Source organism: Catharus ustulatus, chromosome 3 (genome assembly GCF_009819885.2).
Source record: "Catharus ustulatus isolate bCatUst1 chromosome 3, bCatUst1.pri.v2, whole genome shotgun sequence".
Classification (NCBI taxonomy): domain Eukaryota; kingdom Metazoa; phylum Chordata; class Aves; order Passeriformes; family Turdidae; genus Catharus; species Catharus ustulatus.
The window spans coordinates 47,269,827-47,287,997 of record NC_046223.1 but is presented as its reverse complement, the minus strand read 5'-3'; the positions used below and the strand labels follow the sequence as shown (position 1 = coordinate 47,287,997).

General features: G+C 40.1%; 1 protein-coding gene across 15 annotated transcripts in view; it reads right to left on the bottom strand.

Annotated features, from left to right (window-relative positions):
- Positions 1-18,171, bottom strand: part of RYR2 (ryanodine receptor 2) — a 386,994-nt gene that overhangs the window by 123,371 nt on the left and 245,452 nt on the right. For all 15 annotated transcript variants that reach the window (XM_033055730.1, XM_033055733.1, XM_033055736.1 and 12 more), the window contains 12 exons: positions 15,183-15,391; positions 13,966-14,318; positions 13,623-13,737; positions 10,685-10,845; positions 9,893-10,052; positions 9,667-9,753; positions 8,707-8,933; positions 6,551-7,352; positions 5,841-6,041; positions 5,604-5,709; positions 3,114-3,257; positions 1,023-1,296 (listed from right to left, as the gene is read on the bottom strand). In XM_033055730.1, coding sequence (XP_032911621.1) covers positions 1,023-1,296; positions 3,114-3,257; positions 5,604-5,709; positions 5,841-6,041; positions 6,551-7,352; positions 8,707-8,933; positions 9,667-9,753; positions 9,893-10,052; positions 10,685-10,845; positions 13,623-13,737; positions 13,966-14,318; positions 15,183-15,391 — 2,839 coding nt within the window. The remainder of the gene's footprint in view (positions 1-1,022; positions 1,297-3,113; positions 3,258-5,603; positions 5,710-5,840; positions 6,042-6,550; positions 7,353-8,706; positions 8,934-9,666; positions 9,754-9,892; positions 10,053-10,684; positions 10,846-13,622; positions 13,738-13,965; positions 14,319-15,182; positions 15,392-18,171) is intronic.

Genomic DNA, 18,171 nt, shown 5'->3' with positions numbered 1-18,171 from the left:
CTTCATGAAGTGGAGTGAAATGAAACATTTTTAATTTGCATAAAAAGGTAGATTTAGAAATGCCAGTACTTCATGTCTCTTGACAGATGTCAGCCCCTGCTTTTGCCAAAGCCTTAATACAAGTATGCCAGACTTCAACGACCATGAAACACTGATGAGACCTGCCTGTAATCTAAGAGGTAGGCATTGTTTATAATGACAATAGAAAATTATGTATAGACAATATTTGGATATTTGAGGTTTTCAGTATGTTAAAAAAAAAAAAAAAGAAGTAGTAGTATTTTGCACAACAAAAGCTTTGCTTCTGCTTGCATTCCTGGAATTCTTTATATAATGCTGTCTTTGGTTCTCATTGCTATTGCTGAGTGGAGATTTTCAACAAATCACAGCTGATGCTTATTATCAAAAGACATCTCTTTGAAAACCATGAGTGAAAAAAAAACAACTAACTTCCCTCCTACTAGAGACTATCATGTTTGCTTTATTGTTGCCTCCAGCTGACCTCTTTATCAGCCTATACTTCACTATTATTAATCATACAATTAGGAAGAATAACAGTGTGTGAACTACTTCCTAGCTCAAACATACCATCTACATTTAGTACAATAAAAAGGATGGCATATGAGCAGACATGGGTAGGCAAAACTCCACTAGCTGAATGCTGCGGAAAATCATACATGTCAAGAGCCAAAAGTCAGTGCATTCATTAAAAATGGATAGTATTCTTGACAGAAATCTTCACAGCCATACTATTTAAAATGTAGTAGTAAGATAGGTTCTGGTATCATAAGATATTACATGCATATTTTCAACATTTTTTAGTAGTCTTACAGTCAACAGCTCCTTCCCCCATATGATACATATAATGCTGCAAAGGCTTTATCTTTATCTGTATATAACTGAAAGCAGTGCCTGCATTTACAACCATATTCAGATTCAAACTTCATGTACAACCTTGGCCATAACCATACAGCAAATAATAAAAAAACAAAATCAGCAAATAAGAAGTTACACTCATTTACCCTAATCCACGAATCATAAGCTTCTCCTCTTCCTTCCCCATTCTGACACTAAGCAAGGAACGGATTTGGCCAAGAGATGCCAGAAGATTGATGGTGTCCTCCACAGACACGCTATTTATGGTGTAGGTCTTGGGTAGGGCTCGAACCAGGCCACCAATACCATCGTACTGACGATGCAGCAACACAAACATGGCCCTCACTAACTCCGGGTCTTCTATCACTGACTCCTGGGCCCATCGCACCATTGTGTCTGAAATCAACTGCTGGAGAGTAGCTGTCAAGGAAACAAATCACAGAATTACCATTAATTGCTCATCTCCCTACTGCTAGTCCCTCAGAACCTGCTATGCAACATGAATTGGAATGAATTCCTAAGAAGCATCTTTTCCTAGGTGTTTCTTTAGCAGTCTATCAAAGAAAAATAAAACCACACAAGAGAAACAGAAATATCTCAAAACCAAATGTCTATACTACAAATTATGAAGACATAGAGGATGCTCATGAAGTCACCAGATTTATTTCTGTATATTGCTTTCAATATTTTTCTATTAATATAGGTCTGAGGGCTTTTATAGCCTATTATGAAGGCTGAAAAATTATACTGATAGCATATCTAAATGATATATTATTTATTTACATGTCTAGGCTCTGAATGCACTCACAGTTTTATAATGTACACAACAAAATAATTTAACTTATTCCTTTGCCAAAGGCCCTTCAAAAGAAATAGAGACACTAATATTAAATAAATGGTAAATCATCATTTGCATATTCCCAGTTCAGTCTCTAATGAGGCAAAAAACCTGTATCTGGTAGTGTCACTGATAATCTTTATTAGTTGGGATATATGTATGCTTGGAAAAGATATGCTGATATAGACAAACTATGTAATTGCAGTTAAGGTAAATCCAGGTTAACTCAAACTAACAAACATAAAGAAAATACTTACAGAAATACACTGAATAAATAGGAGTTTGCAGAAAATAGAATGTTTAACAAAGAAGTGAAATTGTGCTAATATAGCGAAAGGGGGGAAAAAGAGTAGTACTAATGTATTTCATTGTTGCTGTCCAGGCACTCTACTATTGGTGTTTCCATTGACATGGAGTACAGCATTTTTGAAGACTAAAAACACTTTTAAAATAAGGTAAAAGATAAAATGTGTCTGGGCTGATATTTCAGAAGGACCGAATTAATTAATAACAAGAAGGGACACAATGCTAAGCTTTTTGGTTGGGTTGGTTTGTTCTGTTTTGTTTTTTTTTAATGGAGAATCGCAGGAGCAGGCAATCGCTTTGTTCCTGTTTTGATAACTGCAATGCTGCATTTCACCTACCTGTGGGTCTGTTTGTTTAATATAATAGTCTTTCTACTAACATGAGAAAGAGAGAATGAGGTTTTATAGAGCTTTTATGCTTACTACAAGGAAAAAAGGAAGAGATAAGATTCATTACCAGATTCTGCATGGGTTTAGCCTCTAATTATCACATAAAAAATAAGGACATTTGGAAGTGCCACATACCGCAGAAAAAGGGGGGTTAAAAAGATTAAAAGCAACAATGACAGATAAAAAGATAAATTTAAATAGTCAGTTGGCAGCAAGTGCAGAACTAGGATGCCACTGGCAGTGATTCATATCAAAAAGGCAGAAAGTATCAGAAAAAATGACAGAACAGCAGTTACAGTCAGCAAATCTTGAATTTTAGGTTGGATGGAGAGGCTTCTGCTAATTACAGTCTAATTTCAGACTATTTCGTATGGTAATCTTCATGCAAATACTGATTTGAAGCTGTTGCAGCTGAGGAAGTTCTCATAAAGCAGGACCTTGCTACAGTTATTAAGTCTGCACTAATTCTATTAAAAACAAGATACATTCTGAAAGATTTTTGAGTCGACATAGGATGTGGGGCAAAAGTGTCCTCTACATCCCACTGGGAGACAAATCTGTCTAATAAATTCATTTGTGCTTGTTTTGAGTTAAGCTGCAAACTTATACACTTTGTTTTGGCTGAAAATTTGTGAAGAACTTCCTGGTCTGTTTCTTTTCCCTTCTGTAATTAAGTTGCAATAAACTGATTTAATTTTGCCTACAGGATGTCTTATCATCATCATCAACTGTCTTCTCAGCTTGTTTCTTCTTCAGATATGTAACTTTTTCCATAAGGTATAGGAGGCGACCCCTAATGGTTGAATCACTGTTGCCATCCAAGGTGCCATCTTCATCTAGTTCAATTCCTGAAATTAAAAAAAATACACAAAGTAGTGAAAGAATAAAATTAAGCAAGCTACAGACATCTTGTGTGTACAAACATAAGTAAACTGAACTGTTGTTCTGCTCTGAGAGCTTTATATGGGACATGCTTAACCAGCATTTGGAGCAAGTATAGAACAGGCATATGTGCCAAGCAGGAAAGTGCACATAAGGATCAGGTAACCTCAGAAATTTAGCATATAAATCATGTGATGGTATACATATAACATACAATAAATATATTTCCCCTAGTATGCATTTTTCCACACTAACACTGATGCCTGTGTTTTGGATATATGCAGTTCAGAAGTGCAGATATAGTCCCTAGAGATACAGTGTGGCTGACATGATAGTAGTAAAGATTTTTAGGCAAAAGATATAAAAGAAATGAAAGTACAAGTGATACAATAAATATAATATACTTCTCAGTGATGTGTCAGAAGTAACCACCCTCAGTGCTCTTTCATGACATTACTATAACAAGCTATAAAAATGTAAAAAACAATTAATGTGAAGATTCACAGAATCACAGAACAGCTGTGTTTGGAATGAGCCTTTAGAGTCCAGCCTCCCAGCTCAAAACAAGTTCAACAAGGGCAAGTTGCCCAGGACCATGTCCAGTGAGGTTTTGAATACCTCCTAAAATGAAGAGACCCCACAACCTATTCTTGAGTTCCATCATCTTACAGTAAAACACAGGTAGTATTTCCTGATTTTTAATTTGTGTCACTAGACACCTCTGAGGAAAGTCTCTCTTAGCCTTCTAAATTTCCCCTGCCCAACAAGTATTTATATACATGGATACCATCCGCCTTTGAATTTCCTCTTCAACCCCAGTCCTCTCATTCTCTCCTTGTACATAAAATGGTCCAAGAATTCGACTATCTTTGACTACTCCTCCCTGGCCTCACTCCTGTATGGTCATGTCTCTCGTACTGAAGACCCCAGCTTTTGTGCAAAGCTACTTCCTAATCTGGTCCCTAGCCTGTCCTTGCTGCTGGAGTTATTCCTTCCCAGATGCAGGACTTTATACTTCCCAACACTGAACTTCATGGGATTCCTATCAGCTCATTTCTATAATTTTAAAACTTACTGATTCATGCATACATTGTAGAGGAATTAAAAATCTTGACTCGTACCAGTACTCACACTAAGTCTAAGTGAAAATGTTATTCAACCATTTTCTGAATTCTTTAGTTTCCAAAATAAGTTCTGAAGTTAAGGGTTTTGTCAAGAGTTCTTAAGAAGTCTTGAATTTCACAGGATGTTTCTTCATGATTCATCATTCTTCCCCATTTATTGCATCTGGTTCTAGTTGTCTGATTTTCTTGCATTAGATACAATTCCATTTATATTAAAAGTTATTTTGTTATACTTTTATGTAACAGGGCAATTGATGCTACACTAAGCAATGATCATCAGTAAATTCATATTACACACTAAATCATATTACAAAATTATTTGGATGGCAGTCTCCTCAACCAAACAAACAGTAAAGAGACTGAAATGTCTTGTCAACTGGAACACAGAGATGGCCTGAAATTACCCAAATGAAATGTCTATTTTCCCACAGTTACACTACTCCCTGAGCTCTAGTTGTGCTTTTTTGATTTGCAAACTTCCAATACATTTCTCTCAATCATTCCACAAAATGTGAACCCCCAAGCGGTGGTTGACTAAGCAAGCAAACATTAGACTTAGGATATGTAATTATTTTACTTATTTTGCAATATAGAGAGTAATTAGTTCTGTTCTCTCATAATGCACCCTCTGACCCACAAAATTAATTTTCTACTTGCAGATAATGCAAATTCCAATTTTTCTTCACAGGAAAAAGGTAATGACAAAAACTATGTTAAGTAATTTGAGAGGAGAGTGATGGAAAACAACTAAAGAAAAATTGAAAGAATCGAAAGATAAAGCTTGTTTTCCTTTCCAAATGTTTATCTAAATTATTTATTTAATCAACATTTCCTGTTACCAAACAGAAGAAAAATATTGAAAATCTGGCAAGCATCTAACATGACCCACTGATGTCTGGACTGCTTGCCCTATAAGGAGAGAATGAAGGAACTGAGTTTGTCAGCCTGCAAAACAGATGCTTACAAAGCAAAACACACAGCATTCCCTTCCAGTTTAATCAGATAAGGATAACAATATTTCCTTGGTTTTGACTACAAGTTAATTATCTTTATTTGATAATATTTATAATTTTTACAGCGTAATTTATAGACTATTCAGTTGATGTTTCCTACATAAAATTACTTATAAAAACTGCTTCTAAAGCTAATACAATTTAAAAAGCAAAAATATTTAGCAACAAGACTTACCACAGTGTGTCATTAGGTCTTCATGGAAATCCAAGAGTTGATCCCGAATTTCTTCAGGGCAAGGACAATCATTTTTATCATCTTTAAAGTTCAGTAGCATGTTAATCTTAGAGAATACAAAAAAAAGACAAATTACTCTGACCTCCAAAAGGAAAAGCTTTCAAATCAAACAGAAATGTGCAACATAAAAAGCAAATAAAGTGCAACAAGAAAGAAACTGTCCATTGTAAGCGGTACCTGCTCTTGAGGAGGAGATCGAAATTCTTTTGTTTTTCTGGCTGTCAGGGCAGCAGACATGTTCAAGGCCTGCATCACTTCATTGTACCGGAAGCGCTGATTCTCTTGGAGCTTGGCCACAAAATCATCGGAAAATGCTACAATGGCTTCTATTCGGTGTCGCACCTGGCAATCGCACAGGTACTGAAGTAGATGGCACATCTGAAAAAACAGTATTGTAAGAGACATGAGTTGGCAAGCTAAGAAACATCTTCTGCATATTATGTAAGCAAGGATGGATTTCCTACAGCAACAGTTACTATCAAATAAACAGTCTGGGTCATTTACTGCTGTTACTTACTCCATGTAAAGCAATCTTACACTAGGAATATCTGGCATCTGCCAGAGATTAATGTGCCTCAGACATAACTAAAGTTATAAGAGAGTGAATTGACCCCTTTCTTCTTGGGAATTTCTTTTCTGTTTGGATCCATAAAAATAAAGAATTAACTATTGATGGCATTGAGCAAGTAATTCTTTTAATGAAATCACAGTTGCTTGATCTATGGAGAGCAAGTTTATATCATCAGAAAGATACTAAATCTTCTAGTCTTCTATAAGGAAAATACCTATTTAACTAAAGAAATTTATTTCGAAATGCTTTATTCCTTGAAAGATAAATCACCACATGAATAAAACAGGAACAACCACTATCAAAACAGTATTTTTACCTGTAATTTAACAGGTTCTGGAAGTTTCATCTGAAGGAGTCCTTCCTTTGGCATTTGCTCCCCTCTGGTTTCTTCCTCTCCTTCTTCTGACTTGAATTCATCTGAATTGAACTCCTTCTCTGAGAAATCAACTTCATCCTCCTGACTCATTGCTTCCTTGAAAACCCGGGGCTCAATCAGCTGCAAGATGTGTTTCAGATCCTCATTGTGGAAGATTCCCATAATTAGGAGGGTATAGAAGAGCTTGATGAGAGGGACAAACAGAAATTCTGTAGAACCTCCAACTGGATCTCTGACATGGAGGCTTCCCTCCTGGACAGCTTCAGTCAGCATCTCTATGGTTTTGGCCTTCAAAATTTCCAAAGGGAATTCAGGACTGAACTGAAAGCATTCACTACTAATACTGACAAAACTCGGAGAGGAAAACTGCATTCTTGGCCTCAAAGAAGTGCTAAGTCCTATACCAGGAAGGCCATGTTTTTTGTTTTCATCAGGAAACAAAGTGATACTCTTGGTCTCATCTGTCATTGGAACTATAAATTCATTATTCATCATCAGCCTGGCAGTTGCATAGGTATTGAGATGGATGTCGATGAGTAAGTCATAATATCCTGCACGTAATAATCCTGGCATATATTTATTCTCAATAGCATAGAGGAGCTGAGATTCATCCACATGACTACACAGAGCATGGGCCACTCGGTTGTTGCCTAAAGCACAAACAGCTGAATACAATCGGAGGGTGTGGTAGTGAAATTTCAGCAATTCTTCTTGTTCTGTCAGCTCTAAAATATCAATTGTTCTGCAGAGAAGAAAAAACAGAAAACAGCATAGTAAATCACATATGCAAAAATATCTTTTTAAGGGATTCAAACTTCTCCCTGAGGATTACATTAGCACAATATCAGTTCCAAAGATGGATTTTTTCCACATTTCAGCTTTCATGTGAGAAACACTGTCAATGTAATAATCAAGACTAATACTAAAGTTTAATCGCAAATATATTCAAGTCACTCTAAAATCATTATTTAAACCACTTTCAGTGGGAAAAAAAATCCAAATTGTTTACTTAACACAAAATATTTTTTTTCATACCACAAATAACAATTCAAGTAACTGAAAACTAGGGTTTTAAAACCAGTTGGAGTTAAGATATTTATACCATTTACTGGTTTTAATTCTGGGGGTGGAAAGTGGCAACAGACTAACCAGTGCATTTGAAGAGGGTTCAGTGTTGGGGCTCTTGGTGACTTGTTTTTCATTTAAGCTCTGTCAAAATGCTCAGACATTTGGGTGACAAGGAAAACACAGAGTTAAATGTCTTCAATTGTTTCAATTAAATTTAGCAAGATTAAAGCAATTGTTTCAATTAAATTGGTCACAAATCTTGAAAAATCTCTACAAAACCAGATTTTTGCTTATTTTACAGATTAAAAATTTATAAGCCAAGTTTCTTTCACTTTTTGCGAATCTGTATATACTAGTAGCACGTTTGGAGAGTACAATAATTTCACGACTATAAGGCGCACCCTTTTGACTAAAATTTTGGCCCGAACCCAGAAGTGCGCCTTATAGTCCGGTGCACCTTATATATGGACAAAGTTCGGAAATTTGCCAACCCGGGAGTGCGAGCCACAAGCAGAGCCGGCAGGGCCACGGCTGCCAGGGGGAGGCAGGGCCGCGGGGCCGCAGCTGCCGGGTGGAGGTGGGGCTGCAGGGCTGCGGCTACTGGGTACAGGTAGGCCCGCGGCACCGCGGCTGCCGGGTGGAGGCGGGGCCTCGGCCAGCAACTGCATGGGGGGAGCCAGCGGAGGATCCTCGCTGCAAAAAAATGCACTTTATAGTCCTGTGCGCCTTATATATTGGCAAAAGTTCGGAAGTTTGCCAACACCCGGAAGTGCGCCTTATAATACAGTTCACCTTATAGTCGTGAAATTACTGTAATTGGGAGAGGTTGGAAACAGAGTAAAAGAAGGGACATTTTAAAACACTGGAAATTTGGATAATTTTTATCCTCAGTTACATCAAAACACACTGTCTATATTTACATGTGTTATAAATACAGAGAAGACCTTAGGCCTTTCTTACATAGATGGAATTACTTTACTAGGTTCATAATCCCAACATAATTGATACAGTACAAAACAAACATCAACCTGTTTTCCTCAGGAATATGAAGGGCCATGAACTGCAAAGGATTCAGGCACTGTATCATCCAGCCTTGACGTTCACTGATCCGAGACACATCCACCTTCAGGAAGTGGTTTGGCACTCTGCTCCAAAGCACATGAGTCAGAAACTGGACATGGAGACGTGGAGGACATTGAGAGACTGGGTTTTTGTGTTCACTTTTGAATAATCCAGCAGATAATGGCATTACATTCTGGAAAATTCCAATGGAAGAGACAATCAGTTTCTTCATCTTTACCAAATACAGCATTTCTTTTCCAGAAATATACTCGATATATAGTAAAGTACAGTAGAACAGGAAATCAACATTTTCATCATTTTTAAAAACAAGCTAAGAACTGTTGGAAGATTAGCAGCAAGACATCATTTTCCATATTTTTTTTTTTAAGAGCAGCTGAATTTGAAATAGAAACTTGACTGCCACATGTAGTTACTTCCTTGGACTCCACTTTTCTTTTTCTTCTTCTGATTTCTTAGACATCCAAGTCTCCAAAGAAAGGAAGCAAAATTTAGCTCAGTTTTCTTGTTCTATCTGAATGCACTTCAAAATTATTTTAAAACTCTAACCAAATTCTTCAGCTACACCAGTCATCCATGCTCTGTTTCCAAAATTAGGAGATTTGCTTTACCAACAAAAGTAATTTTGTCTCACCATGAAAAATGAGATTCAGAAAACTCTGAATCTCAGTTTCACTCATACTCTGAAAACTCAGTTGCAACCCTTCTTATTCAATGTGCTGTATTTTAAATTCATTATGTATTTAAAACTGAGTTAAGAATAAAAACAGCAATAGTGCAAACACTTGGAATCAAAGAAGTCCCAAATACCAAGAACACACCGCAGGAAATAAATGGCAGAAATAAAATAAAACTTACTCTATATGATTTGTTATTCCTAAACCAGCACAAAATGAAGTATTATTTACCTTTATTCTTCCCAATTCAAACTGGAAAACGTTGGGGCTTGTAGCTTGAGCAAATACAGCAGGAAACAACTTTGTACTTGGTTCAACCTAGATCAAAGGGAAAAATTATTGCCATAAAAGTGATGATTACTTTTTCTTACAATCTTGTACTAAAGACTTTAATGATGCAGGCTAAGGATTCCGTTTTCCCCCTTCCCACTGTGAGACAACATCAAAAAATACTCACCTGATAGTATGTGCCTAGTTCCTTGCCATTAGCTGTGAAAGTGAGCAGGCCACTGGCAGCATCAACCAAGCAACCAATCTCCAGACCATTATTATTACGTCCTTGTCCAGGGCTCAGGCTCTCTCCTGCGCACACCATATAGCAGTTGCTGCGTTTTATACTGAATGTCAAAAGATAAATTTATTTATGAATGGTGTGCAAAATTTCTGCAACAAACTAAGAACAACCTTGTGTGGCTGCAAACGTACAGAGCCTTGTGGCCAAAAACAATGGATCACATCCCAATCACTGCCAAAATTCAAAGAAACATGGACATCATAATGGAAAAAAATAAAAAGTGAAGATGACAATGTACGAAAAATTCAAATCATTTGTAAAATACCAAAGACAAAACTGACTTTGCAAGTCAAGGGTTTAAATCATTTAATGTTAAACCTAACAAAAGCTTCTGGTATGCATAATAAACTTTCACTGTCACTGAAGTGTTGAGATGAGCTCATGTACTAATTTTGGCCTCACAAATCAATATTTACAAGATCACAATTTCAAACTATATAGAAAGCTGCACTATCTTACTTTTCAGTGCCTATTGATTTGACTAGATCATTAGTCCACTGCTTCTTCACAAGCAAGAACAGGTAAAAAATTACTACTTTTTCCTACTTCTGCTGTTTTAATTCTTTTTTCTACATCAATCCAACCACATTAAATGGAGTACGTTTACACGTTATAAATTGCAAGTTTCTTGCATGGGTATAAAATATAGGTCTTTTTACGCAAATTGTAACCAACCTCTCATGAACCTTCCCTTTTTCGTCTCCCAGTGTAACTGTGACAGTACGCACTCTGTCCAACTCAAAGCTTGTGTCATACTGGTGAAAGTCTGATGTAATCCAGCCCACCCAGACATTAGCAGGTTCTTGACCAGGAAATATTCTTACAGAATAATAGTACTGTTAATAAAAAAATAATATTGTCAAATGTCAATGTTTATTCCCCAGTGCATCATTTTGTTTCAGAATTAATTTGCTGCTCTAAATCTGAAAAAATGTCATCTCTTCAAAAGCAGCATAGGCTTGTTCACATGAAATTCACAAGCATAGCAATGAAGTCTATAAACACAAACCAAAATACAGCCAACAAAATATGCATTTTTAAACCAAAAAATGGACAAGCTTAAATTTGCAGCTTATATGCTTATATTGAAGGTTTCTGCATCATAGCATTGTAAGAAATATTTCTACAGCAACTACGACTTTCATTCTGCAGGTGACCCAGTTTCTACTATCTAATATCTTTTAGCAAGAGAAGAACACATCCAAAAGAGGAGTACAGTAATTTCACGAATACAAGCCGCACCAATTTGACCAAAATTTTGGTGGAAACCCGGAAGTGCGGCTAATATTCCGGGGCGGCTAATCTATTAACAAAATTCTAAAAGCTGCCAACACGGAAGTGAGAGCCCGCGGCAGCCCCAAGCCAAGCTGGAGCCCGGCCGGCCCCGGCAGAGGTGGGAAAGCCTGGCAGAGGCGGGGCCAGCAGTGTGGGGGCGGGCGGCAGAGCCTGAGCCAGCAGGGCGGGGCAGGGGGGGCGGCAGAGCCCGGGCCAGCAGGGCGGGGGAGCCCGGGAGAACTGGGGCTAGCAGCGCAGGGGAGCATGGCAGAAGCAGGAAGGCCGGCGGGTGGGGCTGCCTGGCAGCGGGGGAAGCCCAGCATAATCGGGGCCAGCAGCGTGGGGGAGCCCGGCGGTGCGGGGGCCTGCAGTGCCGGCCAGGGCGAGGAAACGCGGCGGCGGTGCAGACGGGAGGGGGCGGCCGGCGAGCCTGGTGGCGGCGGCGGCAGCCCTGCCGGCGGGGCGAGCGAAAGCGGCGCTCGCGAAAGCGCCGCCGCGAGCCGCGAACCGCGAGCCGCGAAAGCGCCGCCGCGAGCCGCGAAACGCGAGCCGCGAACCGCGAGCCGCGAGCCGCGAGCCGCGAGCCGCGAGCCGCGAGCCGCGAGCCGCGAGCCGCGAGCCGCGAGCCGCGAGCCGCGAGCCGCGAGCCGCGAGCCGCGAACCGCGAGCCGCGAACCGCGAGCCGCGAAAGCGCCGCCGCGAGCCGCGAACCGCGAGCCGCGAGCCGCGAACCGCGAGCCGCGAGCCGCGAAAGCGCCGCCGCGAGCCGCGAGCCGCGAACCGCGAGCCGCGAACCGCGAGCCGCGAGCCGCGAGCCGCGAGCCGCGAACCGCGAGCCGCGAACCGCGAGCCGCGAGCCGCGAACCGCGAGCCGCGAACCGCGAGCCGCGAAAGCGCCGCCGCGAGCCGCGAGCCGCGAGCCGCGAGCCGCGAGCCGCGAGCCGCGAGCCGCGAGCCGCGAAAGCGCCGCCGCGAGCCGCGAGCCGCGAACCGCGAGCCGCGAACCGCGAGCCGCGAGCCGCGAGCCGCGAGCCGCGAGCCGCGAACCGCGAGCGCGCCGCCGCGAGCCGCGAACCGCGAGCCGCGAACCGCGAGCCGCGAACCGCGAGCCGCGAGCCGCGAACCGCGAGCCGCGAACCGCGAGCCGCGAACCGCGAGCCGCGAAAGCGCCGCCGCGAGCCGCGAGCCGCGAACCGCGAGCCGCGAGCCGCGAGCCGCGAACCGCGAGCCGCGAGCCGCGAAAGCGCCGCCGCGAGCCGCGAGCCGCGAACCGCGAGCCGCGAGCCGCGAGCCGCGAACCGCGAGCCGCGAACCGCGAGCCGCGAAAGCGCCGCCGCGAGCCGCGAACCGCGAGCCGCGAGCCGCGAAAGCGCCGCGGGGCGGGCGCGGCGCTCGCGAGGCGCGGCGCGGGGCGAGCGAAAGCGGCAGCGGGGCGGACGGCGAGCCCAGCGGCGGCAGCCCTGCCAGCCGGGCGAGCGAACGCGGCAGCGGGGCGGTGCTGACGGGAGAGGGGGGCCAGCGAGCCCGGCGGCGGCGGCAGCACCACCCGGCCAGCCCCGCCGAGCCGTGGCGCTGAGCTGGGCCACCCGGCCCCGTCGGCAACCATGAGCGGGCCGAGCCTGCCTGGCCCCGCCCCGAGCCAGTAAAGCCCGCTATGCCGCGATCCTGTTACTAATTGGCCAATTTGTGAAAGCTGCGCACGGATTCTCGCGACGAACGAAAGTGCGGCTAATATTCGGGGTGCGGCTTATCTATTGACAAAGACAGCAACATTGTCGAGGCACCGGGGGTGCGGCTTATAATCCGTGCGGCTTGTATTCGTGAAACTACTGTATTTGTTTTCCTTTGAACATTGAGGAATAAATGCTTATGGAGCTGATCCTGTCACAGAAAAATCTAAAAAACATGCAAAAACTTTCACTGGGAATTCCATTACATAAATGTTTCAAATGTTCTGAAGAATTGGTGGAGATGTTTTCAAATGGTCCTGAACACTGACCTACTAGTTTAATGTACCTTCTCCAATTTATTCCACTATTTTGACACTGTATAATCTTCCTCTTTTATGTCTGGTGTTTTATCAACAGTAGTTTCAAAAACTGATTGAACTAGTTTATAGGTTTTTATTTGGAGATGGTTTTAGTCTTACAATCAAATCAAAGGAACATAACATTTTGAACTTAAATTGAGGTTTAGAGCTACCACAGACATTTAAATTGAAAATTAGACTGTTTCTGAAACTCTTACAATGGAAAAAAAACATGTAATTATTTTAAAAACCCAAACGAAACAACTAAAAAACCCCAAAGAGATAAAACATCATCCTATATTACAATACCGTGGAAGTTTGCATCAAATAATCATAGTCATCCCTGTCATCTGCTAGCACATCCTCAGTAAGCCGTGCAGAGTGACTTGTGCTGTAATCTGGCTTTGTCCTCCTGAGCATAAATCTGCAATAAAAAAAAGTAAAATTAAAATCTCTACTAAAAGCTCAGAAACAAAGGTAAATTATTCAGAAAAGAGAAAGAGACAAGTTCATTTTTAAAAACCCTTACACTAATTCTGACCTTAGACCTTATTCAAAAATTACTTGACTGGTCTGTCAGACATGAGTGGCATTTTTCTCTACATTGAGAAGCAGAAGAAGGAGGACTGGGAAAAGGTAGCAAGCTACTTACCTTTGTTTAAGACGTGAGGGCTTTTCTTGAACATAATCTTTATGGTTATTCAACTCTGGTTTTGTGGCATCTTTTTCTCTTTCTGTCCGGTCAGGAACTAGATGACCATGAGCAGTTTTCATTAGAACCTCAAAATCAGAATCAGCATCATAATCCTCCAAGTCATTTTTTGGGCCAAAAAGACCAGAGCCTGGTAACCCTCCTGCAGCTGATCTGGAGAACACCTCAGCACATTCAATGGGCATGCTTAATCGAAAAAACATGACATCTGTTTTACTGTTCTGGGAACCAAAGGACTTCTGTGTGACCTTCAGACATGGGCAGCTGTCTATGGTGCCATCAATTCTCATCACCTATGAAACAAAGATGTAGGTTTTTAAAGCTGATGCTTTTTCTGCCACATAAATATTCAATTTATAGTTATACAATAAGCATTCATGACTTGCAAAATTTGCAACAGCATGGTGTCAACAGTCTAATGCAGTGCAATCATGTGCTGCCATTTTGAAGGGAAATAAATACTATGAGGAGTGCATATTTTTGTTGCTCCATTATTAAATTTTTAAAAAACAGTCACAAAGAAATTGTGCTCCTCACCATAACTCTGCAACATAAATCCAACCATGCCCAGAACAACACAGACCAAGGAATAAAAATCATGCATGTACATATGAAAGAACATAAACTGTTTCCTAAATACCATACACCAGCTGAAAAAGAGTTCTTATTACTTCATTTCAGAAAGATTTCATGGCAAACTTACAAGGCATGAATTCAGTTTCATCAAGATGCACAGCTGATTGGGGCATAAGCGTTGACACAACTGGCTAATAAACATTTATTACAATCAAAACCAATTAGCTATGGAAAAATCAAAAAGTGTGTGCACTAAAACACAGTATCTGTTATTTAAAAATGTCCACTTTCTGGAAATTGCTTACATAGCTCTCACTGCACAAGGAGCTCTTAATTAGGACATCTTGTATAATTTGCCTCTCAGAAAGTCATGATGACACATGTCACAGGTTTTGTACGAAAAAACTACCAATCAAACAATTACATTCTTTGCAACTCCATCAAATGTAAGAAATTTGTAACAGGTGTAAAGTTCATCCAGAATTGGATCAATATATCACATCAAAATCTTGTTTGGAAGTACAAAAGTAGAAACATAAACATATTCAAGCGTCTAGAAACATTTCACTAGGATCACAAACCTCAATATGTTCATGGTTTTGTGGTACTGGTAGAAATTGAGGAAGCCTTTTACTCAGCCAAATGGTGATGTCTCTGTTTGTATTAACAGCAAAGGGTTCATACCCTTCCTGTAAGCCACATATAGTAAAATATTTTAGAGTGCTGACATCTTTTCCAAAGTTCATTCTTCCCACTTGAGATGGGCCCAGGCTGCACACAGGTAGAAATCCTAAGAACAAGATGAAAAAACACATGGGTTGTACCTAATGAACACTGGTGAACAGGTCTCTTCTATAACTGAATTAAAAAATATTTGTGAAAAAAGATCTAAAAAGTAAAGATTATAAAGGTAAGCAATCATCAACAGCACATCACATCTTGCATGTCACCAAGTAATGTATCTTAAACATCATTCTGAAAAAAAAAGAAAAGCCCTCTAACAATCATGGATATTTTTAGGCAACACTCAAACTACACCACGGAGTCTGACAGTCAGCTCTTGGTTAATCTCTTTACTGAGCTGGTAGAATATTGCCAATTTTACTTTAAGTCTTACTACTTTTGGTATTCCTCCTAAAATGTCATTATTCATTGTACTTTGAGAGAATCTTACTCTAAAAGTAATACAGTGCTTGCCCATGCAGATATAATAGTGGAAGAAACCTCACAATATGCACCAAGTGTATGTCATAGATTTTTTTTTTCCAATTTAATTAATTGTAAAAATTCAGAAAACTCTGGTTCTAGAAAATGAGAACTCACAAAATGACAACATAGCTTCATGAAACTTAAGGTATTTTGGTTTGGGATCATGTTTTCTGTCTTACCTTTTGAATCAGCTTTATATTTGTATGCCTCTTACTGTTTCACTAGCACAAGGAACATATTTGTGACTTCTTTTCAAAAAACTTTTTTTTTCCTGATTCTCCATAATGGCCAGGGACACGTTCCCCATATGGCCATTCTGCAGGTACAATGTCCATATTTTTTTTCTTCAATTTCAGCTTCACAGTCTAAAAACCTAAGAAAATCTTATTTCCTCTATTTCTTTTCATCCTGTTTTTTAATTTCCACAGCTACAAACTGCTTTGTAGATTCATTTGACCTAGGTATTAACAGAATGTTTTCTATCAACAAGAAACATGAAGCTCTGTTCAGTGATTGTGATTCACATGTGTATAAGAGGTAGTGAAAAATATAAGGACAAAAATACAAAGTAGTTCCTCAGTTTTCTTTAGGCTACCCAGATTAAAAAAAAAAAAAAAAAAAAAAAAAAGAGCAGAATATCGCAGAATATCTATTCATGATGTTTGTTCTCCAGAGACAAAGCACACTCCAGAGTACCATCTACAGGAATTGCTGTCCACCAGATAAACGATCTTCAGTACCATTTTTTGACGATTTTACTATATATACACAAGACTGGTTGTCATGTGTATTTGTATTAGACATGACAAATTTAAAGACATAACACTATTAGTCATAAATTGAAGTCCAGATTTTTATCTTCACAGCTTGGCTTTTAAATCATGAGACATCAACTCCTCAGATAACATAGCAATAATAGAGAACATGATATATGTTAATTCTGCTAGTGTAAATCCAGTGATGGACAATAATGCAAGTATTTTCCAGCACTAAACAGAACAAACTTGTATTAAACAACTCATAACTAGGAAAATCATATTTTCATATAGAGATATGTGCCATGATGAAGCCTAGCAGCTCTAGCAGGGAGAATTTACTAGGCTCCCTGTTGAGTAAAAGGAATCCACAAGCTGTTGCAAAAGTTGCTAAGGAAAGCCAAAAATCAAAATTGTTTTTAATACCCTTACAATTCTCACCTCATCACTGAAAAAATGGTAATTATTCTACCTACACATTTTCCTGCAGTTTCAAAAAAAATCCCCAAACCTCCCAGACTGATTAGATGTGAAGAAGTATTTTAAATACACACACAAATAAAATGCAATAAAATGAAAATGAGCATTTGCAAGATTCCCTGAAAGAAAACAAAGAAACACTGGAAAAACTCCTACACAGGTCAAGCTGTCATTGATATTTTTACTTAACACAGTCTATCCCATCAAACTTGCCAATGGAGGCAATGTGAAATCAAGATGAGAGTCCCTCTCACCAATAAATTCAGTTCTCCTTGATAACAGAAGGTACTGTACATGTAGCTGGTTCCTGCACGTAATTGTAACTCTACAGTAACTGTGGCTCTGCATAAATGGAATAAAAACACCAGTCCCAGCCCTAACCATGAAAATCCTATTTCTATCTCTGGTGAAATTCTGCATTGATTTGCCAATGATTTAGTTGTCATTTAGGTGTTTCAAGGCTCTTGTATCCACGGTAAAGACAGAGTATCTCATCTTATAGGGGGTGTGCTGTTAAGGCAGCTACATACCTTTCTACAGAACAAAAATTAATTTCAATAGCCATCTTTGAATATGTATCAAGCCATTTTAGATACTACTATTCACAGATCCCATGTAACCCTTGCGTGCTGGAGGCTACATAAAAAGATTATTTACCCCTAACCTGGCTTCTAATCTCCAGATACTTAACTGGGCTATGGAGTAACTTTTATTTTACTGCATGAAATAGCAAATGAAGTAAAAAAATTTAAACACTACCACATTAAAAGTAACCATCTAAAATTTTCTGTCACACATAGCAAAAGCACAGGACAGCAACACTTTTCATAATGCTCCCTACTTTCAAGGGTACAACATGAACCTCCTCACTCAATCTGCCAAACACTACAAACAGTTCCTGCTCACAGAGATCACGACTCGATAAAATAAAATTTGGATTGTATAAGTGTACCTGTTCATATCTACAGTTAAATTTATCTGCTACAAATGCATAATAATATGTAATTATGCTTATCAATTTTACTCCTGGGATGATATCTCATAAATAAATTCATCTGCCATAATTCCAAAGAGCTCCTCTTGTTGGTAGTACAACCTAACATGCAGCACAAGCCATATTATTAAG